The following is a 27,376-nucleotide window of genomic DNA, read 5'->3' as shown; positions in this document are numbered from 1 at the left end:
TGGCAATCAAAGGGGCCCTAGGAACCATACAGCCCTCCTTGACCAGTCACACCTTTCTGTTTGGCAATAAAGCATTGCGTGGTTGCTGTGTAATGTTAAATTACTTTAGTCTTATTATTCTCATAAAATTTAAAAAGATGATACAATAATGTTACAATACAATAAAAGACCATTCATGTATTAAAATATATGGAAAAATTGGTTGCTATACAGTAGTAGTTCACTGATATCAGTAATGTTACAAATAGAATGGTAAGTATTATGGCTTTAGACTGGTTAGTGAGAGACAAAAGATGACTGTGGCCAGGGTTAGCCAAGAATTCCCTATCAAACATACGACTAAGATCCTTATGCCACTGGCTATGTTTGAATATTCATGGTATGAAGAGCATTGTGGCACATCTTATAATCAAGTCTTAAACATTATACACAAAAGTCTTTGTACTTTTTCCAACCTCCTTTTATAATTTCGTATAAGCTCCATGTGTCACACCATTACAGTTGCTACATTATACAGTTTTGTTTTGACATACTATTTGTACAATAACTTTCTTGTAAGAATGATCAGTTCACCCCTGCTGATGATGAGTGCTGCTTGAGCTGACATATATTTGATTAGCATACTTCACATTTTAGGAATGTAAAATTACAGGCACACTTGGTAAATCATCAAATATTTTAAGATCATGGGACATCTGTCATCTGCTGTTTACAGTCTTCCATAAACTTACATGTAATATTACCCTCCTAAAACTTCGAATACTTGTGTCATCCATACTAAAATACTTTTACATTTTTGTGAAGAAAGAATCTTAGATCACATTAACTTTGTTTGGGCACTTTGAATTTTATATTGGGTCAAACAAATTTACTAAATATATACAATGCAAGCTGCATGTATCATGTTCAAGAGACATAGAGTTACTGGATCAAGCAATGAATAATTTAAAATTCTGTAACAAATGGGCACCATCAACAAACTGAACTGCATTCTTAAAAAATAAACAGTACTGTATTCCTAAATTTGCTTGGCTTAATAATAGTACACTCATCAAAAGTGAGAGCAAATACTTTAAGATTCTTAAAAAAAAATTGAATCATCATGCTTTTACTTAAAGCAAAAAATACAGTACTGTGCCCTGACTACTCCAATATGTGTCTGGACAGGAGCCAATGCAGTATTAGTTGTCATGGTCTAAATGTCTAGGTCAACTTGTAGTTTAATAAGATTTTTTGCCCTTGAAAAATTTCTGTGGTGACAATGGAAAAAAACCTTGTTTCTAACAGATATTAACATTGGAAATATCATTCTTATATAAATCTGAGGATATGGGTAATGTATATAAATTACATAAAGCTAAAGCCGTCTTATACCATGTTACTATTATGTACTTTCCAGTAATACCTGTAGTAATGGGATAAGCAAAAACTGAAAAACAGGACATGAAACAAGATAGATTCTGTAATCTTTATAACCCTCTTCCATGCTTTGACTAAGCAGGTGAAAAATGCTGATTGAGTAATTGTACGTGGATCTTTGCCAGGGATGATCTGTTACTTCATGTAAGAAAATACATGAGGATATTAATGAAATGCTATACTTACAAATGGAATATATCATATAAAGATGGTGTACTACCTTTCTACAGTACTAAAATTTATAACCACATATAAAAAATAGATATACAGTATGAATATATACATGTGTAAATATGTATATGTCTGTGTATGTGTGTATGTATATGTGCTTGTATGGGTGTTTAAGTATATATATGTGTATATGCTTGGTTGGACCATTCTTCGTCTGTTTCCTTGTGCTACCTCACTGATAGGGGAAACAGCAATTAAGTATGATAAAAAAAATCATCTTTCTTTCTTTCATACTATTCGCCATTTCCCGCATTAGCAAGGTAGCATTAAGAACAGAGGACTGGGCCTTTGAGAGAATATCCTCACTTGGCCCCCTTCTCTGTCCCTTCTTTTTTTTTTTTTTTTTTTGGGGGGGGGGGACGAGAGGGGAGGATTTCCAGCCCCCTGCTCCCTTCCCTTTTAGTCGCCTTCTACGACACGCAGGGAATACGTGGGAAGTATTCTTTCTCCCCTATCCCCAGGGATATACATGTGTGTGTGTGTGTATGTTGATATGTATATGGGTATTTATGTATATATACGTGTATATATGAGTGGATGGGCCAGTCTTCGTCTGTTTCCTGGTGCTTCCTCCCTGATGTGGGAAACGGCAACCAAGTATAATAATCATAATAATAATGATAATAATAATAATGATATTATTCTATTATACTTGTTGAAGAGTTGTGGGAAAAATTTCTTAAGTTTTCAGATAATTTGTTTTGTGCTGTTTGTTGAGATGGTTAATACTTTTAATGTTTCTTGAGCATAGCTTTTCTCTCTTCCTAGATCTCTTGATGTAAACTGTGGGCATTATTTCATTCTTTGTCTCTGTGCACATTCTTTCAATTATTCCTTTGAGTGGCCTTTTTGCTGGGACATGCTCTGATTAATTTTGTCTTTTATCTTGGGGTCTGTATTGCATTGTTCTGTTGTGGTAGTACAGATTGCAGTATTTTCCTTTAACGTTGACTTGCACATTTCTGGGTTAACCTTAAAATGCCTTTTAATTTTGCTAAGCAAAATGTGTCACTTCTCAGCATGCTCATATCTGTACTATTCTTACCTTGGTTGGCCAGATTTACCATACAGCATGAAAATAACATGTATAAAACTTACTTTCAAGAATTAGGGTGTGTTGCTTTCCACATTTTTGTTAGTGTGCAGTGGTGAGTCATCTGTTTGCCTGATTGAAAACCAGATCTTTAGTGAAATTAAGACTTTATTGCACCTAGCAATCCCTCATAATTTTATTTCCTTTAAACCAAAATGTTTCAGTGGCATCATCCTGAGAGAGTTAGGGTATTCCTGGTATACACATATAAATCAATCATTTAATCAATGCCTAATTTAATACTGCCATCTATACAGCACTAATTTGATTAATTCTGAAAATTTTTCCACACACATCAAGAAAATTTGATTGCTCTATATCAGCTCTCCTTTACCCACAAAAAATATTTCCTTACCATGTTCTTCAAACCAATCTTTGTCATGAGTGAAATGCATTCATTAATTCTATTTGTCATCCTACATCTATTCCATACAAATTCCCATACTAACTCATATTTCATCCTGCACATGACTTACTATTTTGACTTTAAGTATACATCTCTTAAGTTTTCTAATTCCTTACTTAGTTTTCTCTTCTATTCTTACATGTTCAGACTTTTCTCACACATTCTGAATAAATACACATGTACAGCAAGCTATGAAGGTCAACTAAAAATCTCTAAAGTTCTTACAAAATTTCAGCTGTTTTATTTTGTACCCCCTGTCTACTATGTCTGGCAGTATTAAAGAAAAGAAAAACTCTGCCATTTTATGTACAAATTACTAATTCCCAATACACAGTTGGGAACACATAAAGGGATTTTTATTATTTTGTATTTGTTACTATTTCCTCAAGAAAGATGCAATGTTGTAAGGTGAGTTTCAGTGATGTCCAATGAGCCAAGGAATACACTTCCTGGATATTTAATTATAACTCAAGTTACAATTCTTCTCCAAAAATCTTATTGAATTATTGTTCAAAAATGGAACTGGTGATATTACTATAAAAAAATTCTGATAAATTTCATCATATTCCCTTGATTGCTGTTGGGCAAGGTGAGAATACCCAAACATATGTCCCCTAAGCCTGAAGTATGTACAGGTGTAGACAGATAAAGATAACTATACAAAAGTCCATCCAATTTATGAAGAAGGATACAAATCTTAATGTAGAATGGACAAGCAAGTACAACTAAAGAGAAGACTTCATATATAATTCTATTAACCGGTAAGACTTCATACATCACTCTATCAACCGGTTATCTATAAAATGTATGCCTTTTCCCACATGCATAGCAGGATGGCCATAAATCATACACTTCATATACCAATCTTAAGCTTAAAATGTTTTCCAGCTGTTGGTAGTATCCTAAAATAAGTAACCTTAATGTCACATAAAAGATTTTTGTACTCTTATAGGCATAGCTACGATACGAATCAACTACTCTGTGACTAGTTGGAATCAGGGTGCCATTTACAAATGACAGATATCAGGTACTAAGGCATTTCATGCCTCTTGAATTCTGTGTACTGTACAGATGCCTTCTGTGATCATTAACACTCTTCCAGATTACCAAATCAGTATAGTTGAAATAACAGTACAGTTGAAATAATAGAAAAGAAAGTAGTGTGAGAGTCTACAACAGCAATATTTTCTTCTAATGTACAGTATTTTACATTTGATGATCCCTCCTAAAGTATCAAATATAATTAAAAAATTCTGATATCCTATTGAATTTGTAAAGCTTTACTATAAACAACAGTGCAGTATTACCATATATATAAGAAAATAACTAATAATTTTGAAGATTTAGTTTTAGCTACTGTAACATAAATGAGTAAGAATGAAAAGAATAATAAAAGAAATAGTCTTGCACAACACAGATGTATCATGTGAAAAAATGAAAAAAATTTCTTAATGCACCCAAAAGCTTGAGGAGTCATCTTACCTTTCTAAAGAAATTCTTAAATGCTATTTCTGAACAGAACCCTATTTCTAAAATTTTTTCAAATTTTGATGTTCAATCATCATCAAATAAAAGTTATGTACAAATACCAAAATTATCGTCAAATAAAGTTATAGCTGAGTATTTCTAACCATAGTAACACACTCATTACATATATCAATTTTCCAAGAAAATGGTTCTTATACAGGCAAATGTCTACTATCTTGTCACCTCTACTCCAAACCCTGCATGGATAATCTAGTAGGTTATCAACCCACCCAGATCATATCCAAAAATTTTTAATTTGGACGTGCAGAGAACATGTTTAAACCTATTTGAAATTGAAACGTATGTACATAATTGTAATACTAATATCAATGATAATTAAATAAACATACCAAGAAAGCAGTACTGGCAAAACCTATGTGAACCCAGGACTTTAAGAAAATGTACAATTCATCATTCGTAAGCCATTTTGCATTCACTAAAACAGAGAATGAGCATGTTCAGTTGAATTAAACTGGGTATGTACATAAGTACATGAAAGTAGTAATGCTGCTAATATTAAAGGACACATATATATTTATGGTACTGATTATGAGTGGCACTAAAAGATATCAAAATTCATTGTTGATACAAAACTGGGAAATAAATCTACAAATGAACTTGAATGTCTCCAGTTTCAACCTGACACAAAGTGATATAACGGGCTTATGGGTGGCAAATGAATTTTAAGATTGATAAGTGTAAAGTTTTACAAAAGGTAGCAAAAACGGCGATGCAAGCTACAGTATAATTTCTGTTGAACTGCAGAGAGTTGATGAAAAAGACTTAGGCATGATTATCTCTGGTTACCTAAAACCAAGTAAGCAGTGCACAGAAGCAGTGAAAAGTGACACAAATTCTTGGACTCGTACGTTTCAAGGAAATCTTCCTTAATCTTTACAAGTCACTGGCTTGTCACCATCTTGAATATTGTATTCAATTTTGGTTACCATACCTTAAAAAAAAAAAAAGACAATGGAAAGCATGCAGTATTGGGTTATGATGATGATTCCTAGGCTAAGAAACAAATCCTACAAGAGCAAAGTAGATGAACTGAATATATTTAACTTTGAAGAGAGAAGGCTTTAATAATCTTGATCAAGCTTAGGACTTGATTTGTCGAATTTCACCTGCAGTAATGGTTACAAACTTGTCGACTGACATTTTACCTTAAAAGATGAAGTATGTTTTCTTGAACAGGATTATTGACATATAGGAGAATTTAACAGTTAGAGAGGTTGAAAGCTGAACTAAAAGTACATTTAGGGATAGGCAATGAATATTTTGCCTCATGTCCACAACTTACATTATTTGTGCCTCCTTCAGTCACATTGACAATCTGCAGGCTAGTCTCTTTGAATTATCTATATACCTTCTAACTTTTACCATGCAGAGCACTGTGAGTGCTGTTAAGTGTTGGGCTTAGCAATGATGATACTGATGTGCGCTGATATTGCCATGCTAAGCTGCCATCCATCGGGAATCTGGGTTTACTATATATATAATCTGCAAAAAGCCTCATCTCTCTCTCCCCCATCCCCATATTTTCAAAGGTGATACATAGCTAAGGTTTATTGTGGGAACAAGCACATGATGCTCTCATGGTAAAACCAAGGTACATCTGGTCACTGACAGTGATGTTTCTAACAGCTTGAGGTCCAACGTCCCGCCTCAGACTATCTTGAGGGAGGGAACAATGGTCTTTCTTTAGTGCTCAAATCCACCACTTCATTTTGGGAATATCATTTCTGGACACCGTATTTTTTCCACCTGTGCTTCAAAATGGGTGGTTCTTACATCTCTGAGGAGAAGAATACGCAAAAAATTGCCTGGAAGCACAAAAATGGGTGCTCAGAACACATGATCAGGCAGCTGCTTCCAGCAACACTTCATCAGTGCCTCATCTCATTCAGGATATCAAGACCCTATGAAATCAAATATAGACCTAGAATACATCAGGAACCTTGCTAATTCCATGCCCAGATGAATGCAGATGGTAATTAAAGCAAAAGGAAAGATAACAAATTAATAACATGCAAGTGTGACATTGCCTTTGAAAACATATGGTGAAGCAGACAAGGGTATTTGTGGATACTGTACACATAGTCACATGATGGAGAGCCTGCTGGAGCCCATCAACTTGAGGTGGATTAATTAGAATGTCACATGGAGTCAACACTCCCATGAAACATCAATGCTGCAAAATACTTATGCTACTTTTCTTAGTGCAATGTGGGTACCAATGGTTAATGAACCAATGGTAATGGAAGCTCTTGAATCATAAATCAAGTTACATATGGGACCCATAATATGCTCATCTTATTACTGCATATTTTGTTCGCCGAGTTATTTACCCCATATGCATAAAAAGGAAAAATACATTTTTCCCCCTTTCAGAATGTGTCTGTGTCATATATTGGAAAAGAAAATACCTCAAAAAAAAAAAAATAGTCTACATTAGTTGTTGCATAAATCTGCTGTCCCACAATGATGACATAATCACACATTCTCTGACATTTATAGATGACAGTGTTGTGTGATATTTTAGATGTGTTGTTAAATCTACCAGTGACATCTATGGTTAAGATAAAGAATCTTAAATCACCTGGGAGTTCAAAATGAGCCATAAAAATACCAACACAATGATCATGGCTTACAGCACTTTACAATGTAGCATCATGATTATGGCTTTGAGCTATAAAAGAGTTAAATGTGTTATGAACACATTCACCAAATCACTCATGATAATGAAGTATCTGCTCTATAGAGCCAAGCTGAAGTATAGAAAGATGTTGCTTTGTCTGTCATCTTGTATAAGGTGTATTATGTATAGCTGAGATTCTTGCCTAATAACACAGAAAATGTGTTTTGAAGACACCAATGCTGACCTGGTTACTGGCCAAAGCACAGGTGATTTGACTTAATAAGAAAGACCGTAAAATATGTTAAGTCTTTTCACAATAGGTGGATGCTCTACCTTTTAGCAAATACTGTCTGACTTACAAATATATGTGAACAGTCAACTCAAAAGATCAGTTAGTACATGGACAGTAGACATTTGCCTGAAACTTTAAAGCACTGGCATCAGCTGTTGTTAGAAGTTTCTATGTAAAATATAATTTACAACTCCTGCATACTTGTATATACAAAATATAAAAATTAGGCAAAGAAATATTTGGTTCTTTTATATTCTACAGCTATAAATAGTTCAACATTAATTTACTATACAAGTCCATCTGTAAAAATAAATTGGTGTACTAGAATATTCTTTCTGGACATGAGGACATACTGGCAACACTAGAAGACGCAGATGGCCGGTGGCCTGACCTTCTAGAACCTCCTTGTTGAGACTGTCCTGATGGCTGTGATGCTTGTGGTTGCTGAGATGAATGGCTTGTCTGTGGTTGCTGTGACTGTGAAGGCTGTTGCTGCTGCTGTTGTTGTTGCTGTTGCTTTCCACGTCGAGGAGGAGCTAAAAATTCAAACATGCTGTGGGTGTGGTGGGACAACATCTTACCAAGGTCACACGGCAGAGGATCCATCCAAAAGAAGTCATGATTCAGTGCAGAATCAGCATCTGCAAAAGTAAAGAAAACCATACCATCAGTGAAAAACAACTCTTCCAAATTACTTAATGTCTCCAGAAAAAACAAGAGAAAACTGCCACTTTTTTAAAGACCATACAAAAGACTTAGGATTTGTTATAATTCTTGTTTCTGAATATTACAATCCATAAGTCTTGCTCTAAAAATCCTTAAAAAAATCTTCCTAAGAGTCTACTGATCATCATTTATCAATAAAGAACTTTCCATTCCATACCTATTCTTTTTGCTGGATCTAGGGTTAGCATCTTGTCAATGAGATCACAGGCATGAGGATCTCGGACATAGGGTTTTAATCGTTCCTTTACTTTTCTTTTATGGTTCTTGGCAAGTTCCATGGTGGAGTAAAGATGCAGGTTCTCAACCCCTGGCCAAACATCTGGGGTAACAGACCCACATAATTGCGAAATAAGATTGAGCTGATGCTGTTCTGTACTGCCCTGAAATAAATGGTTATTTTTGTAAATCATCCATAAAGCAATGACCAGAATAATATTTCCCATGCTTTCTCAGGTTACATCTGAAAAACTGAAGACAAAAAGAAACTCAACACAAAAGCATGATGTGACTTTTCTTGATAAAACTCATCAGTGAGAATATCTAATCTTTTTTTTTTTTTTTTTTTTTTTTTTTTCTTTGTCGCTGTCTCCCGCGTTTGTGAGGTAGCGCAAGGAAACAGATGAAAGAAATGGCCCAACCCACCCCCATACACATGTATATACATACGTCCACACACGCAAATATACATACCTACACAGCTTTCCATGGTTTACCCCAGACGCTTCACATGCCTTGATTCAATCCACTGACATCACGTCAACCCCGGTATACCACATCGCTCCAATTCACTCTATTCCTTGCCCTCCTTTCACCCTCCTGCATGTTCAGGCCCCAATCACACAAAATCTTTTTCACTCCATCTTTCCACCTCTAATTTGGTCTCCCTCTTCTCCTCATTCCCTCCACCTCCGACACATATATCCTCTTGGTCAATCTTTCCTCACTCATTCTCTCCATGTGCCCAAACCATTTCAAAACACCCTCTTCTGCTCTCTCAACCACGCTCTTTTTATTTCCACACATCTCTCTTACCCTCACGTTACTTACTCGATCAAACCACCTCACACCACACATTGTCCTCAAACATCTCATTTCCAGCACATCCATCCTCCTGCGCACAACTCTATCCATAGCCCACGCCTCGCAACCATACAACATTGTTGGAACCACTATTCCTTCAAACATACCCATTTTTGCTTTCCGAGATAATGTTCTCGACTTCCACACATTCTTCAAGGCTCCCAGAATTTTCGCCCCCTCCCCCACCCTATGATCCACTTCCGCTTCCATGGTTCCATCCGCTGCCAGATCCACTCCCAGATATCTAAAACACTTCACTTCCTCCAGTTTTTCTCCATTCAAACTCACCTCCCAATTGACTTGACCCTCAACCCTACTGTACCTAATAACCTTGCTCTTATTCACATTTACTCTTAACTTTCTTCTTTCACACACTTTACCAAACTCAGTCACCAGCTTCTGCAGTTTCTCACATGAATCAGCCACCAGCGCTGTATCATCAGCGAACAACAACTGACTCACTTCCCAAGCCCTTTCATCCCCAACAGACTTCATACTTGCCCCTCTTTCCAAAACTCTTGCATTCACCTCCCTAACAACCCCATCCATAAACAAATTAAACAACCATGGAGACATCACACACCCCTGCCGCAAACCTACATTCACTGAGAACCAATCACTTTCCTCTCTTCCTACACGTACACATGCCTTACATCCTCGATAAAAACTTTTCACTGCTTCTAACAACTTGCCTGCCACACCATATATTCTTAATACCTTCCACAGAGCATCTCTATCAACTCTATCATATGCCTTCTCCAGATCCATAAATGCTACATACAAATCCATTTGCTTTTCTAAGTATTTCTCACATACATTCTTCAAAGCAAACACCTGATCCACACATCCTCTACCACTTCTGAAACCACACTGCTCTTCCCCAATCTGATGCTCTGTACATGCCTTCACCCTCTCAATCAATACCCTCCCATATAATTTACCAGGAATACTCAACAAACTTATACCTCTGTAATTTGAGCACTCACTCTTATCCCCTTTGCCTTTGTACAATGGCACTATGCACGCATTCCGCCAATCCTCAGGCACCTCACCATGAGTCATACATACATTAAATAACCTTACCAACCAGTCAACAATACAGTCACCCCCTTTTTTAATAAATTCCACTGCAATATCATCCAAACCTGCTGCCTTGCCGGCTTTCATCTTCCGCAAAGCTTTTACTACCTCTTCTCTGTTTACCAAATCATTTTCCCTAACCTATGTCTTTAATTTGTCATTTCACAAATAAACTGAAAATTTGCGTTATGTAACTGAGAACATTAATTGGTACAGCAGACAGCATGTTATACTGATACTAAAATTAAATGCAAGAGCTAGCAACAATTCATCAAACAAGTACAATTATCCCATATGATGGCACCTCATTAACCAGATTCCTTCAATAACTTATCAAATAAATTAAAGAATTAATTCATTCATTAAATGAAAGGCTAAAACTCATTATAACATAATTGTGAATCTCTAAACCTCATGAATTTCTGTCTATCTATCAATTATCATTACTCCATTCCTAATTCACTGGGGTGCATCAGGTACATACAGCCTCAACATTGCTTTACATACATCCTCAACCAACTTTTTCATATTACACACTAAGTTGGCTGATTCACCATTTGAGACTATGTCTTCATTCATACCAAATCCAACCCAAAACACTTCCACTGCATCTGGTCATCAATCATTCTTCTAACAACTTCATCTGAAATATCCTTAGCTCAAATCAAAACCACACTATATCTATCCATCTTTTCCATGTATGTCCTCTCTGCTGCAGTGCTAAAGATCTTGACTAACTTATCATTTGCTATACATTCTATGTGATTATACCATCCTAAAACACTTTTATTCATAAGCTTTCCTTATGACTTCATACCACATAAGCTTTTAATTCCAACTTTACCATATAAACCATAATTTGCATTTGACAATTGACAACATAAGTGAGATAAGTTTATGTTCAGACCACAATGTATGGCCCACATTTTTAGAAACTGTTTTTTGCACTCTGCTTCTTAAGGATTAATATTTTGTTATTCGCTACCTGTATCATATTAATTCTTTTCCATTTACCCCATCACTGGTAATCTCATTTATAACATACACAAGATAACCAGATATTACCATATTTAGACAACGTCACATTTTCCATCAGACTGTCGATTTTCTAAATGACCTTCTGTAAACTCAAAATTCATGCATAATTTAACTATGTGTATACCTGGTACACCCAAGAGTAATGTAACTGATACTGCATGTATCATGTTAGGCTTTTCTATCTGTAAATTATGGGGTTTCTTTAAATCCCTTCATGTTTACATGGGATGGATAGTGTTAAAAGCACTGAAATTTTCGTGGGAATAAGTTTTGCAGAATGGGATCCCAACTGTAGTACCACATGCTAGCAAAGGGCAGGGACACCTACTTCCAAAAAGTAAGCTTTGGGAATAAGCATTCCAGCCTTTACCCATGTGAAAAGATTAATCTTAGCTTTTATTGCATCTCTTAGATGTCTTATGAATCTTAATCCTTCAGTATTGAAGAGACTTATAGTGCAATATCTATCCTTTATGCATTTATAGTAATCAGCTAGAATAAATCCTTTCCCTATGGTAATCACTGTCACTGTACCTGCATGATTGGTGTTCGTGTCCACATCTCTGCCATTATGCAACCTGCTCCCCAAAGATCAATTGGTGGGCCATAGTTTCTCTCTCCAAGCAACAACTCTGGTGGACGATACCACAGAGTTACCACTCGATTGGTGTACCTGCCAAGATAAATGGTCATGAGGATGTTTAATAACATATGTCCATTGTCTCTTAATTTGCAGAGAACATCATTTTTATAATTCAAATACAGAAAGAATCTCTAAAACAATGGAAGAGCTTTGATTATACATGAAGTGGTGAGTAAGCTGAAGAAAAAGAGAGGTGAAACTGTAGTGGAAGGATCCTGAAATTATGTACTGAAGCATGTAAAACTGATGAGGTGCCAAAGACCTAGACAAAGTCAGTAAATGTTTCACTGCAAAGAGGGAAAAGAAGTAAAAGTGAGTGTAGGAACTACAGTGGAATAAGTCTTACTAATATGGCTAGGGATAGGGGGATAGGGGATTAAGAATACTTCTCACGTATTCCCTGCGTGTCGTAGAAGGCGACTAAAAGGGGAGGGAGCGGGAGGCTGGAAATCCTCCCCTCTCGTTTTTTTTTAATTTTCCAAAAGAAGGAACGGAGGGGGGCCAGGTGAGGATATTCCACAAAGGCCCAGTCCTCTGTTCTTAACGCTACCTCGCTAACGCGGGAAATGGCGAATAGTTTAAAAGAAAGAAAGAAAGCATGGCTGGCAAGGTGTATTGAAGGATAGTGATTAATCATATGAAAAGGATTAGTCCTTCAACGTGAAGTCACGACTACGTTGAGCGTAAGGCATCATGTGATGGTAGAGATTCTTGGCCATACTAGCCGTACATGGGATCAAATGGATAGAGGGTTGTGGAAGGACGTGGACGAGGTGCTGGGTGGAGAGCGCGCTGGAGGACGGGTTCGGCAAATGAGGAAGAAGACCGATTTCGACGATGAAGGCCTGCACTGTGGCTGAGAGATTGACTTGAGGAGGCAGAAGTGATATTGTGACAGTGATTGTGTCAGCGTCGCGTCGCCTCGCCGCAGTGTATCGAGACAGACTTCCCCAGAACTTTTAAAGGGGAAGTAAATGTTTATAGTTGTGTTAATGGAGTGATAGTTTTCATGCATGGTGTTTTTGACAAGAAAATAGTGAAGTTGGAGAAAAATGTAGCTTAGACATTGAAGCTTACTGACACAGTGGTGAAATTGATGAGAACTGCTATTGACGTTTGTGTGAATAAATTGTACATTTCCTTTTCCATAGCCAGAGGTTGAACCATTATGTGACATTCATTCATTTTTTTTTTCATTCATTTCAAGCTAAAAGTTTGTTTCTAAATTGTTCTTACATTTTTCATATGTATATATATGTATGTGTGTGTGTGTGTGTGTATGTGCATATGTGTGTGTGTGTGTGTGTGTGTGTATATGTATATATATATGTATATTATCCCTGGGGATAGGGGTGAAAGAATACTTCCCACGTATTCCTCGCGTGTCGTAGAAAGCGACTAGAGGGGACGGGAGCGGGGGGCCGGAAATCCTCCCCTCCTTGTATTAACTTTCTAAAATGGGAAACAGAAGAAGGAGTCACGCGGGGAGTGATCATCCTCCTCGAAGGCTCAGAGTGGGGTGCCTAAATGTGTGTGGATGTAACCAAGATGTGAAAAAAGGAGAGATAGGTAGTATGTTTGAGGAAAGGAACCTGGATGTTTTGGCTCTGAGTGAAACGAAGCTCAAGGGTAAAGGGGAAGAGTGGTTTGGAAATGTCTGGGGAGTGAAGTCAGGGGTTAGTGAGAGGACAAGAGCAAGGGAAGGAGTAGCAATACTCCTGAAACAGGAGTTGTGGGAGTATGTGATAGAATGTAAGAAAGTAAATTCTCGATTAATATGGGTAAAATTGAAAGTTGATGGAGAGAGGTGGGTGATTATTGGTGCATATGCACCTGGGCATGAGAAGAAAGATCATGAGAGGCAAGTGTTTTGGGAGCAGCTAAATGAGTGTGTTAGCGGTTTTGATGCACGAGACCGGGTTATAGTGATGGGTGATTTGAATGCAAAGGTGAGTAATGTGGCAGTTGAGGGAATAATTGGTATGCATGGGGTGTTCAGTGTTGTAAATGGAAATGGTGAAGAGCTTGTAGATTTATGTGCTGAAAAAGGACTGATGATTGGGAATACCTGGTTTAAAAAGCGAGATATACATAAGTATACTTATGTAAGTAGGAGAGATGGCCAGAGAGCGTTATTGGATTACGTGTTAATTGACAGGCGTGCGAAAGAGAGACTTTTGGATGTTAATGTGCTGAGAGGTGCAACTGGAGGGATGTCTGATCATTATCTTGTGGAGGCTAAGGTGAAGATTAGTATGGGTTTTCAGAAAAGAGGAGTGAATGTTGGGGTGAAGAAGGTGGTGAGAGTAAGTGAGCTTGGGAAGGAGACCTGTGTGGGGAAGTACCAGGAGAGACTGTGTACAGAATGGAAAAAGGTGAGAACAATGGAAGTAAGGGGAGTCGGGGAGGAATGGGATGTATTTAGGGAATCAGTGATGGATTGCGCAAAAGATGCTTGTGGCATGAGAAGAGTGGGAGGTGGGCTGTTTAGAAAGGGTAGTGTGTGGTGGGATGAAGAAGTAAGAGTATTAGTGAAAGAGAAGAGAGAGGCATTTGGACGATTTTTGCAGGGAAAAAATGCAATTGAGTGGGAGAAGTATAAAAGAAAGAGACAGGAGGTCAAGAGAAAGGTGCAAGAGGTGAAAAAAAGGGCAAATGAGAGTTGGGGTGAGAGACTATCAGTAAATTTTAGGGAGAATAAAAAGATGTTCTGGAAGGAGGTAAATAGGGTGCGTAAGACAAGGGAGCAAATGGGAACTTCAGTGAAGGGCGTAAATGGGGAGGTGATAACAAGTAGCGGTGATGTGAGAAGGAGATGGAATGAGTATTTTGAAGGTTTGTTGAATGTGTCTGATGACAGAGTGGCAGATATAGGGTGTTTTGGTCGAGGTGGTGTGCAAAGTGAGAGGGTTAGGGAAAATGATTTGGTAAACAGAGAAGAGGTAGTAAAAGCTTTGCGGAAGATGAAAGCCGGCAAGGCAGCAGGTTTGGATGGTATTGCAGTGGAATTTATTAAAAAAGGGGGTGACTGTATTGTTGACTGGTTGGTAAGGTTATTTAATGTATGTATGACTCATGGTGAGGTGCCTGAGGATTGGCGGAATGCGTGCATAGTGCCATTGTACAAAGGCAAAGGGGATAAGAGTGAGTGCTCAAATTACAGAGGTATAAGTTTGTTGAGTATTCCTGGTAAATTATATGGGAGGGTATTGATTGAGAGGGTGAAGGCATGTACAGAGCATCAGATTGGGGAAGAGCAGAGCGGTTTCAGAAGTGGTAGAGGATGTGTGGATCAGGTGTTTGCTTTGAAGAATGTATGTGAGAAATACTTAGAAAAGCAAATGGATTTGTATGTAGCATTTATGGATCTGGAGAAGGCATATGATAGAGTTGATAGAGATGCTCTGTGGAAGGTATTAAGAATATATGGTGTGGGAGGCAAGTTGTTAGAAGCAGTGAAAAGTTTTTATCGAGGATGTAAGGCATGTGTACGTGTAGGAAGAGAGGAAAGTGATTGGTTCTCAGTGAATGTAGGTTTGCGGCAGGGGTGTGTGATGTCTCCATGGTTGTTTAATTTGTTTATGGATGGGGTTGTAAAGGAGGTAAATGCAAGAGTCCTGGAAAGAGGGGCAAGTATGAAGTCTGTTGGGGATGAGAGAGCTTGGGAAGTGAGTCAATTGTTGTTCGCTGATGATACAGCGCTGGTGGCTGATTCATGTGAGAAACTGCAGAAGCTGGTGACTGAGTTTGGTAAAGTGTGTGGAAGAAGAAAGTTGAGAGTAAATGTGAATAAGAGCAAGGTTATTAGGTACAGTAGGGGTGAGGGTCAAGTCAATTGGGAGGTGAGTTTGAATGGAGAAAAACTGGAGGAAGTGAAGTGTTTTAGATATCTGGGAGTGGATCTGTCAGCGGATGGAACCATGGAAGCGGAAGTGGATCATAGGGTGGGGGAGGGGGCGAAAATTTTGGGAGCCTTGAAAAATGTGTGGAAGTCGAGAACATTATCTCGGAAAGCAAAAATGGGTATGTTTGAGGGAATAGTGGTACCAACAATGCTGTATGGTTGCGAGGCGTGGGCTATGGATAGAGATGTGCGCAGGAGGATGGATGTGCTGGAAATGAGATGTTTGAGGACAATGTGTGGTGTGAGGTGGTTTGAGCGAGTAAGTAACGTAAGGGTAAGAGAGATGTGTGGAAATAAAAAGAGCGTGGTTGAGAGAGCAGAAGAGGGTGTTTTGAAATGGTTTGGGCACATGGAGAGAATGAGTGAGGAGAGATTGACCAAGAGGATATATGTGTCGGAGGTGGAGGGAACGAGGAGAAGAGGGAGACCAAATTGGAGGTGGAAAGATGGAGTGAAAAAGATTTTGTGTGATCGGGGCCTGAACATGCAGGAGGGTGAAAGGAGGGCAAGAAATAGAGTGAATTGGAGTCATGTGGTATACAGGGGTTGACGTGCTGTCAGTGGATTGAAGCAAGGCATGTGAAGCGTCTGGGGTAAACCATGGAAAGCTGTGTAGGTATGTATATTTGCGTGTGTGGACGTGTGTATGTACATGTGTATGGGGGGGGGGGGGGGCATTTCTTTCGTCTGTTTCCTTGCGCTACCTCGCAAACGCGGGAGACAGCGACAAAGTATAAAAAAAAAAAAAAAAAAAAAAAAAAATATTTATTAGAGAAGGAAAAAGAAGGTATACATGACATCTATGGATTAAGAAAAAGTATATGATTAAGTGAATATGAAAGTATTCTGGCTGACCTAATATGGTATATTTGGAGGACTTCTGGATGCCATTAAGGACTTTTATAATGGAAGAAGCACACGTGTGAGAGTAAGGGGTAGTATGAATGATTGGTCAGAAGTAAACGTAGGATCTTACTAAGGTTATAGGATGTCAACTAGTACTAGTACAACAGTTAAAGAATCAGACAATATCATAAAAAGATTATAAAAATTCAAAGAAGGAAAAAGCCCTTAAAAACCCATGGCATACATAATAACAAGGCAAACTTACTTAAGTAAACTCATGTCTCGTCCACTTAACTCAGGAGGCAGACCAAGAATAATATACCACTGAGCATAGTCGATTAAGACTTCCCTAATCACAGGAAAACTTTGTGGGGAGGCATAAAAAAAAAGTTAAACCCCAAAACATGATCAAGAATCAGTCATTTTATGCATTAGTGTAAACAATACAACAATACAGTGTATATCTCAAGTAATGCCCAAACTGAAGAAAATGAAATATAGGTAAATGACTCAATTATCAAAATACTATTATGGGATTTTCAAGAGGTAACAAGAGAAATCTAGAACCTAAGATTGACTTTGGAGGAATCACAAGATAGTGTAATATAATGCCATTAAAGAGCAGAAACATGCAAAGCAGAAGTCGGAAATAATGTATTTTTTCTCTTATTCAGCAAAAGCAATGACTGAATCATTCCAAACAATACAATTGGAAAATAAATGTCATACAATCAGTAGAATATACTAAAGATGACAGAAATACAGATACAACCCATAATGTTTATGAGAAGCTTGTTGAAACAACTTATTTTCGGTCTAGTGCACTAGGGCGAGTGAACAATGACTCATGAATAAGTAAATGTGGGAATGCACGTTATATGTGCTCTGCACATACACAAAGTTAGAAAGAGAGTTCATTTGCTGTTTTGCATTACCAAAGGGAAATGACAGTTAGCTTAGTGTTTTGCATTGTACCAGGCTGTTCATGATCTTTTCAATGTTATTCTGATGGTAAAATACTGTTCAGGTACCAAATGATGGTAAAATATTGTCCAGGTACCAACAAAGAACTTTTTTTTTGGATTAAATTAGTTTATCCTTAAAGAGAACATGTATGTGAATGTTCAAAGCAAGTGTAAGAAATAATGAGGGAGTTCTTTCTTCATACCCAACTACCTATCTTGTTTTGGATAGGTACAAAGTCTGCTTACCACATACATTTTCAAAGGCTATATCACGCTTACATATTACTTTGTTATTTCTCCTTTGGCTCTGATTACCACCTGCAAATGCCTAAGCATGGAATTGGTAAAGTTACTGGAGTGTTCAAGGTCCATGTTTTGATTCCACAGGGTCTTGATCTCATAAATGAGTGAGACCCTGATGAGGCATTGCAGGAAGCAGCCACCTGACGGTGCGATCTGAGTACCCAACTTGCCTAGTAATCTCACACGAACCCACATTTTCTTGATTCCAGGTGAGAATTTGGGCTTTCTTCTCCTGAGAAAGATAAGAGCCAGCCATCTTGAAGCACAGGTGGAAGAAATACAGTGCCCACAAACAAAATTTCCTACATAAAGTGGCAGCCTAAAAGAGTACAGAAAAAATAATGTTCCCTCAAATTATTCTGAGGCACACTGAGGTGGGCTGCTTGTGTTTACACTACTAGAAACACTAGTTTCAGCAACCAGATGTACGATGATTTCACCATGACAGTGTCATTTGGTTGTACCCACAATAAACCTTAGACTTATAATGCCCTTGAAAGTGTATGGGAGGCTAACAATGCTTTTGGCAGACACTAGCATCCAGAAGAAAAGAATGTGACCCCATTTGCACACAAGTTTGTCAGATAGTGATAACAAGAATGGACTAATGCCCAAAGGTTTGATGTGAAAAAAATGTGAGATATTGCCATGATGACAAAAATGCATGTATTGGTAAGTGTGTCAAGTTGAGCAAAGTTTAGAGTGGATCAAAAGTAGTGGTGTAAAGCATCAAAACTTTTGCAAATATAACCATATGCTTCACATCCTACATACCTATTAGGCTGCCCATTTCTCTGAGAAAATGCTCGAGCAAGTCCAAAGTCAGCTAACTTTAATATTCCAGACTTTGTGATAAGTACATTTGCTGCCTTCATGTCACGATGTAGTATCTGAAAATACAAGTAAACAAGCCCCTAATGTTCTAGTGATAATGTAGAGTTTTACTTTTTATCGTGAAAAAATTGTGACAAAATAACATATAAAGAAGTATCAGCTTAAAGGAAATAAAAGTAAGATTCCTCTAATCCCAACAATGTTAATAACACATATTTTTATTTTGGAAACCACCAATTAAGGACTAACCATCACAGATTTCTCTTCCTCCTTTTGTCTCGCCTTTTTCCTATAACCTTTCTCTCTTCAAGAGTAAAGCCTACAAATGATTCATTTCTGAATTCTTTTTCCTTTCACCCATATGACCTTGACTAAGTCATGTTTTGCCCAAGCCATACGAGTCTCTCTCTCTCTCTATATATATATACATGAGTTGAGATGGTAAACTAAACCACAAGGCTAGAGTTGGAGCTTTATCCAGACCTTTCGACCCTATGGCTTTTATCAATGAACTGAGCATAAAATCTCTTGATGCTTCCCAACTGATCATCTGTTTGGCATCCCAGCAATTATGACCTCCACTTTTCAAGTCACATGCCAAGTCCTACTCCCACTCTCTGTTGACTAATCACATAGTGCAACCTGTGCTACAGGCCTTCACCCACTTTACAAAGCCCATCCTGATGTTTGTGGAGCATCTCTCTCCCCACTCTCTAACATTCCTTCTCCTATCTTTTTCTGATTACCCAGCCTCATTTCCCATTCATTCAGTCTCTCCACCTCTATCTTCATTATTCCATATCAATAGCATAACTATTTTCCCCCCTTAGGATTTAGGAACTTATATGAACTAAGTTAGTAATCCATACCTTACTACTGTGGATGTAGAAAAGTCCTTCAAGTAACTGCTGCATTACTTTCTTTATCTCTCCCAGACTGAATTTGACATTATAGTTGGACAATAAACCAGCCAAGTCATGTTCACAGAAGTCAAACACCAAATAAAATGTGGAGCGCCATCGGTTGTATGCAGATGCTGTGTACAACAATTCAAATTAAGAAACATGAACAAACATTTCCTGACATCTGATATTCTTCAACTTCTTTCATGCACTTTATCTAGTGTATATACTATTCAGTGTCTTAGTAGATAACAAACAATTGCTCTTCTGTAACACCACATGCAATTATCCAAAACTCACCAAAAGTGACATATTTCCTTTCACTTAATCTTTTATTTTAACTTCTGTTTATCATAAGAAATATTAAAAAAAATTGTAAAGTTAAAACAGCAAAGAATAAATAAAGACAAATAGATAAAACATATTGGAAAAAGACTGATACTGATTAGTTGCTTAGAAATACCTTTCAGCAATGAATCCTCTAATTTTGTTTGTAATAGGTTTTGAACTACATCCTCCATTCAGCTTTTGATTCTAATTTTGAGTACATATGTATCTAAGAGGCATATGTTTGATATGCATACTCAAAATCTGACAACTGATAAGGAGCTAGGACAGAAGACTTTTGGTTCTACTATAAAACTACAATTAAACATAAGAATCTTACGTTTAGTACGACATATTTCATTCAGCTTGACAACATTGTCATGCTTCAGCTGCTGCAGAATCTTGATTTCTCTTAGGGCAGTGATAGGAAACTGAAACAAAGAATCCTATTTGTAAGATATAAGTGTTTTATTAAAACATTAGGGGTATTTCTATAACACTGTATTCAGCTTATGAATATCTCTGTCATTTGTAGGGAAAGATAGAGATTTTGCATGTGCCCTAAAACCTTTGGGACCTATTTTTCTACAGATATAATGATACTTGTGATCTGAATGTTTCATTTAGTCAATTAAACTATTAAGAAACAACAATTAGTGAATAACAAGAGTGTGTTAAACTTTGCATGACAAAACCATTCAGCAGGCTACCACACTTTTTGGGTGCTATTATGTATTAGTACACAGTGTGTGTGTATGTATATGTGTAAATATTTGTCTGTGCTGTAGAGGAGAGAGTTTTACACTTGTGGGGTCCTATCTCTTACAATAAAGATATTAAAATTCTGTATGCTGTTCACATTAACCATGTCTTCATTTGGTGTATTCCATTCCTCCACCACTCATACTATAAAAGTACTTTTACACATCTTTTATAACAAGTTTCTCATAATTTCATGTTATATCCTCTGGTTGCTCTATCCCTATGTCCCTTGAAGAACTGTTCCCTGTCAGTTTTAAAAACTAAAAGGTTGTCATCATATTCTACGAAGAGATACTGCCCCATAGTGTATGAAAACAAGCAGTGGAACATTCAGCATGAATATCTGGACAAAACTTTTCATGCAGGATCCATATCTATAACAACCTCTGTTAACAGAAAAAGAAAGAAGAACCCTATATTTACCAGACACAGTGAAAGGGTCAAAGGAAACAGACAGCCAGAGAGTATATGTATAGTTCATTTTGGTGCAGTAGTTTTAAAGAACATAGCTAACAAATATTGAATGACATAAAACATGAAAAGTACATTTTTAGGACTTCTGCACTTAAAAATAAATGTTGAAGGCGAAAAGACACTCGAACATATATTGTATTAACAGAAAAAATAAGAGAAAAAATTTCTTGATATATTTTCTGTACTTGAGTTCCACAGGACATGTTAATATAGTTACAAGGATAAGGTAGATAGGATATTTCTTCCACAGTACATTCCATAGCATATGACAAAGCTATACAGTACTGATCTAAAAGACAAGTAAGCAAACAGCCTAAATGTGGTAAGATAACCAAAGCTATCTAAAGATGGTACTGTGAATGCCTCTAATAAGTGACCAAGAAATCTTCATCTAAGGGAATAACCAAACCATTTACTTCACAAAACAGATCTTAACACTGAAAAAAGGTTATTTACTTTGATGAATGGAAAGTCCAATAAAAACATGACACAAACGTGGTTTCAAATAAAGATAAAATCCAAAGGCTGTTGCTAAGGTAGTGCAGTGCTGGTAAGGATGGTTTGGCTGTCCCCTTAAATTCCAAATTTAATTTGAGCTTAAAGCAAAAGCACTGTTCCTCAAAAGAAGAGGAGAAAAGCAGTGGGTCATGCAAAGTATTTCCCTGTCCCATCTCATCAGTGTTGGGACCATAGTGTCCTTCACTGTGAATACATCTAAAACTCAGGGCATCTTCAAAGGTGTGTTACGTCACTATGGCTTTTTAATCTGATTCTGGTTGGTGCGGTGAGGGAGATAAATGTGTGGGTCTTCACCTATTTTCTTAACATACTTAAAAGATCCTTTGCCTGATTATTTGTTCTTTGACTGATAATTTGCTCCTGATAAATTCATGGCACAAGATTGGGTTAGTATTTACCTTGTCCACAATTTTCCTTTCAATATTTCTTTGTTCCTCATCATCAAATTCTATTCATCTCTCATGACTTCTTTCAAATCCATTCCCAGCAGTTGTCAGGCCTATTCTGTCTATCGTACAACCCACTTTTCACCAGCTCTTTGAAATCTTTCATTAAACCAAATCTCCTTCTTTTCAGGTCTCCTCCCGCCACTCCCTGCCAGCGGTATGTGTCTTATGGTCTTCTGCACCATCATACTTATGTCTCCTTTATTGCACCATCATGATTATGTCTTCTTTATTTTCACTGCACATTTGTTTAACTCAACAAATCTTTTTGGAGGATTGTGAATTATCAAAATTATATTGTAGGTTTTCCTACTGTTAATTGGAGTATATGCATAAATGTGTTTGTATATGTTTTTAAGATTGTGTAAGTACACACACGTTTCTTCATGAAAATGCATTTACACACATTCATGCATGAAACTTTTTGTCATGGACATTTAGAATTTTACTTAATACTTACACCTTCTTTTTCATTTTCCATCAAGACTTTCTTTAGGGCCACAATCATCTTTGTTTTTTTATGTCGAGCCTTAAACACTTCACTGGAAAGAGAAGACACAGAAACTGATCTTTACAATAGGCACTGTAACTGTGCATAGTAACTGCATATAAGCAATCCACTTACATTAGCTGCCAAAAATGAAAGTGACTTCTAAACCCAAAGACAGGAGCACACAAAATAAATGAACAAATGTAATAACCATCCAGCATGTGTACATTTACTGTTGGGATCACAAAACATATAATTTTGAGAAAAAAATACAATCTGGGACTTGTCTGAAAACTTTGTGTTTTTGTTTCTTTCTCCTTACACATGTGGTTTTCCATTCTGCACACTTTCATGTACATTGCTTCAACCTACCAGGGAAAATATAGGGTCAGTTGATATATAAATTGGTGAAACATTTCTGGAGATCAGTAGCACCTATGAAAGTCACATATGACTTTCTGTGCCTGCTGAAAGTTACCTTATGTTCCAAGATATTAGAAAAGTGTGACTTAAGATCTATTTATCAAGAAGTTTGGCCAGTAAATTCAAGAACTTTCTGACACCACTTACCAGGTGTAGTGCACATTCTTACAACATGGCAGGAACAGGCAATAATGCCACTGAAATATTTTGCCTATAACATTGTAAAATGTGGTAAGTCTTGGTAGCAAGGGCAAATTATAAGAGGTTTTCATGGGTTCTGTAGATCTCCAGAGTGTTTCACTTACTTGTAAATTTATTAACTTCAAACCTTCAATATGGTTCACAGTCCTTATTAACAGCTTCTATCACACAAAGAAAAGAATTGTGCTTGTCATTCTTGCCTCAAGATGGGAAGTAATTACAGCAGTGGAATATTTTGACTACATTGTAAAATAAAGTATGTCAGAGCTATGAAAGGGAGCTTAACTAAGGTTTTCATAAGACTTTTTAGGCTGATTTTATGTTCTCCCAAATTTTACCTCAGATTTATAGCTCTCTTCACTATCAGCTTATATTTATTATCATAATGATGTAAAAACGTTATCCACAATTCTTAACATGGAATGAAAAGGAAGACAGTAGTAGTTGAAAGACTTGGTATTTTTACGGTTTATGCCCCACAGAAGGTATGAAATATTTTCATACATCAAATATCTCCCTAAATATTCATTTGTGAGCTATCCCTGGGGATAGGGGAGAAAGAATACTTCCCACGTATTCCCTGCATGTTGTAGAAGGCGACTAAAAGGGGAGAGAGCAGGGGGCTGGAAATCCTCCCCTCCCGTTTACTTTTCCAAAAAAGGAACAGAGAAGGGGGCCAAGTGAGGATTTCCCTCAAAGGCTCAGTCCTTTGTTCTTAACGCTACCTTGCTAACGCAGGAGATGGTAAATAGTATGGAAAAAAGATATATATATATATATATATATATATATATATATAAATATATATATATATATATATATAAAACAGAGTGCTTCTATAAAATAAATCTTTCAGTTGCCTGTAGCAGAAATTCCATGATGTCTGCAGGGTATAAACTGCAAAATTACCAAATGTGTAACTGCAACATTGTAAATTATGGTAAATCTTGGTTGCAAGGACAAGTTACATGAGGTTTTCATATGTTCTGTTTAATTCTCGAGGTGTTTCAGCTATTCTCGTTGATTCCATATTTTCCCTGAGCTTCATATCCTTCCACATCTCATAATCATCTCCCAGTCATTTTCACTGCACAAATTCCTCATTCCTAGCATCATGCCAACTGCCTTCTGAATTTATATTTCAATAAAAAGCAAGTACAGTGAGTGATGATTGATATCTATATAAATCTCAGCATTTTTATGAAAAAAAAAATTAGAAGGAAAGTTGATAAATGTAGTGTTAAATGGCAGAAAGAGAAAGCAAGCAATATCACTGTACCACTGTTTTACCGAAGTGCTTATATATCAACAAAATATCCCGTGCCTTAAAAAATATCCATATCATACTCTGCCTTACTTATTTTATCGTTTATACATTATACTGCCACTGCAGAACAAAATCCCCCATAGTTCCAGAACCTATTCTTTAGCAGCATGAAACTGAAACACTCTCTATCCATATATGTCAGGCGATTTTACTGCATTATCCACAGTAGGAATTTGAATTACCCTGCCGCCCCTTCAGCCTACTCAAGCAGTGAATAATCAGATATAACACCAAGACTTTAATGTTTCACGGTACTTTGGCACGACTGCGATGGCACCAGTCGGTCTGTGGGATGAGGGAGACATCACCCTAGCCCTCCTGTAAATCCAATGACAGCACTCTGGGGTCTTTATTGCATTACACTGGACAGTCACTTCTTAAAATCTTCATCACCTCAGCTTATGCCACCTTACCCGAACGTTCCTTGGCCGATCTTGTCAAGTTTCTCATATTTGCTGACTTCGTCACAATAGGGGAAAGGAAGATCCTCAAAGCATTTCTCTCGACTACCCATCATCTTTATTATGACTTGATGTCAACAGAAGGTTTCGTCGCGTTTATTTACTCTAATCAGAATGGCCACCAGTTTCGTGGCAAACGTTAACCCATTTACACCCCAAGTGCCATAAATAGGCATTGTAATGAATGTTTAAGGTATCGACCGTGTGACACATTACAGTCTGAATATCCAGTTAACAGTTTTAAGCCATCAAGAAGTTGAAAGCATTAGTGTGGAACGCTAATAATTTATGAGAGACGTCGTACAGTTGGTATTCCTGCACCCCATAAACAACATTGGATTTTGACAGAAATAAGAGAGATTGAGGGCAAAAAAAAAAAAAAAAAACGGAAATTCGGTTTAGATTCACCTTTATTTGCATAGCCCCCGCTTACCGGGAACTGTGTGTATTCCTGTTCATTAGTCTACTTAATGGCATCCCTTTTACGTATGCTCCCTCTGGATCCAGGGATTCTTTTGAACATATCCCATATCAGAATCCGGATTTTGAGCAGACTTATTTTGACTGACAAATATTCTACTGTAAAATGTACGGATTGGCCTTTCCAAGCCGCAGTATGAACCTAAACATTGTATAGTTCCATTAGGTACGAATTCCTGTCCAGACACGTTCTTTCTGTGCTCAGAAACAAATTGGAATTTAAGATGCTGGACTGCTGCACTTGAAATTATTTACCATAAGAATTTAGGCATTGACTATATTTCCACAGGCTATATTGCGCATACACCAAGTATCATCACACAGCAATATTTTCCTATTCACCAAACACAATACACTGAAGTGATCTCATCCTTTTAATTACAAATTGGTTATGCTAAATTTTGTTTACACCACTCAAATTGTAGTAATTTTTTCTTCTCTATCATTCCAACAGCTAATTTTAAAGTCTGGTAGATAATTGACATAGATGCAATAACTGACGGTGGTGAGTGCTGGGACAACTTAACATTCTCAAATCACAGATGAACCTTACCAAACCCACACCATATTGGATGGTGCACTTAACGTTTTGCACCACCAACTCTTGACCCAGTTAACCTGAGTTCACATACCAGTCACTGTTTGTACCATCTGATATGTAATTTGAATATGTTAACACATGGCACACAACTTGATGTCCGTTTCTCTTAAAAATAACTTGTACAATTCCAGTGATTTGTCGACTTCTCGGGGTTAACCACTGAATTATTGCACTTTGGGATCACATGATCACTAGTATGCTTCACTGTGTTCGTCTCACGTCTTACTTGTAGAAGAGGCCATTGCCCTGGTCTTGGGGGTGTGGCCTGGGCCAGGTAGCAATGGGTCATAACCAATGGTTTGATCATGGAACCAGTAGATTGCCTGGGTCATTACAGACAAATTAAAATTTGCAGGGAGTCTCGATTTCCTGTTCTGATTAAGAAGGCAAATTCTAAAGATGTCAGTCAGTGATACTTTTCTGTTAAATGATAGCTTACAACTGAGGGGTAAGGACCTTCACTGACGTACTTCACCAGCAAACAAGTAGGTAAGGGCAATGGTTGTTTGCCCCTAATCCTATATGTAGGCTTAGATTCGTCCATTCAGGGGTTGTACAGGCGCTGCGTTACAAGCTGGGTCGCATGAAGTGATGTTGACAGTGTGGTTTGGGGTCCATAAAATGACGCAGCATAACTGGAGTGACAACTCATAAGATTCTTGGGAGTTCAAAGCGAGACATCTCAATGAAAAAAGTAACAGTTTATTACCATGCGTTGAAACAGAAAAAATGTGGTGCTGAATTTTATTTTATAATTCGTACAACGTAATATACATTTTTTTGTTACTGTAATTGTACATAGCAGGTGTGTGTGTGTGTGTGTGTGTGTGTGTGTGTGTGTGTGTTGTGCACTTCCTTTTTGGGCACTCTGTGTTCAGGGTCGAAAAGTCAAAAGAGTCTGAGGGAAAATATAAAATCCTGCTCGTTACTTCAGA

General features: G+C 37.3%; 1 protein-coding gene across 1 annotated transcript; it reads right to left on the bottom strand.

The window, feature by feature from the left end:
* Window positions 1-1,456: 1,456 nt before the first annotated feature.
* LOC139765703 (cyclin-dependent kinase 9-like) lies at window positions 1,457-25,472 on the bottom strand. The gene is made up of 8 exons (XM_071693477.1): window positions 25,313-25,472; window positions 22,919-23,000; window positions 20,598-20,688; window positions 19,898-20,064; window positions 18,969-19,084; window positions 12,068-12,206; window positions 8,493-8,715; window positions 1,457-8,250 (listed from the first exon to the last, which is right to left on the bottom strand). The coding sequence occupies exons 1-8, from the start codon at window positions 25,414-25,416 to the stop codon at window positions 7,931-7,933; spliced, it is 1,242 nt and encodes a 413-aa protein (XP_071549578.1). The 5' UTR covers window positions 25,417-25,472; the 3' UTR covers window positions 1,457-7,930.
* Window positions 25,473-27,376: the final 1,904 nt, after the last annotated feature.

Source organism: Panulirus ornatus, chromosome 55 (genome assembly GCF_036320965.1).
Source record: "Panulirus ornatus isolate Po-2019 chromosome 55, ASM3632096v1, whole genome shotgun sequence".
NCBI classification, from domain to species: Eukaryota; Metazoa; Arthropoda; class Malacostraca; order Decapoda; family Palinuridae; genus Panulirus; species Panulirus ornatus.
Note: the sequence above shows the minus strand (reverse complement) of the source record. Positions and strands in the feature narration are given on the sequence as shown.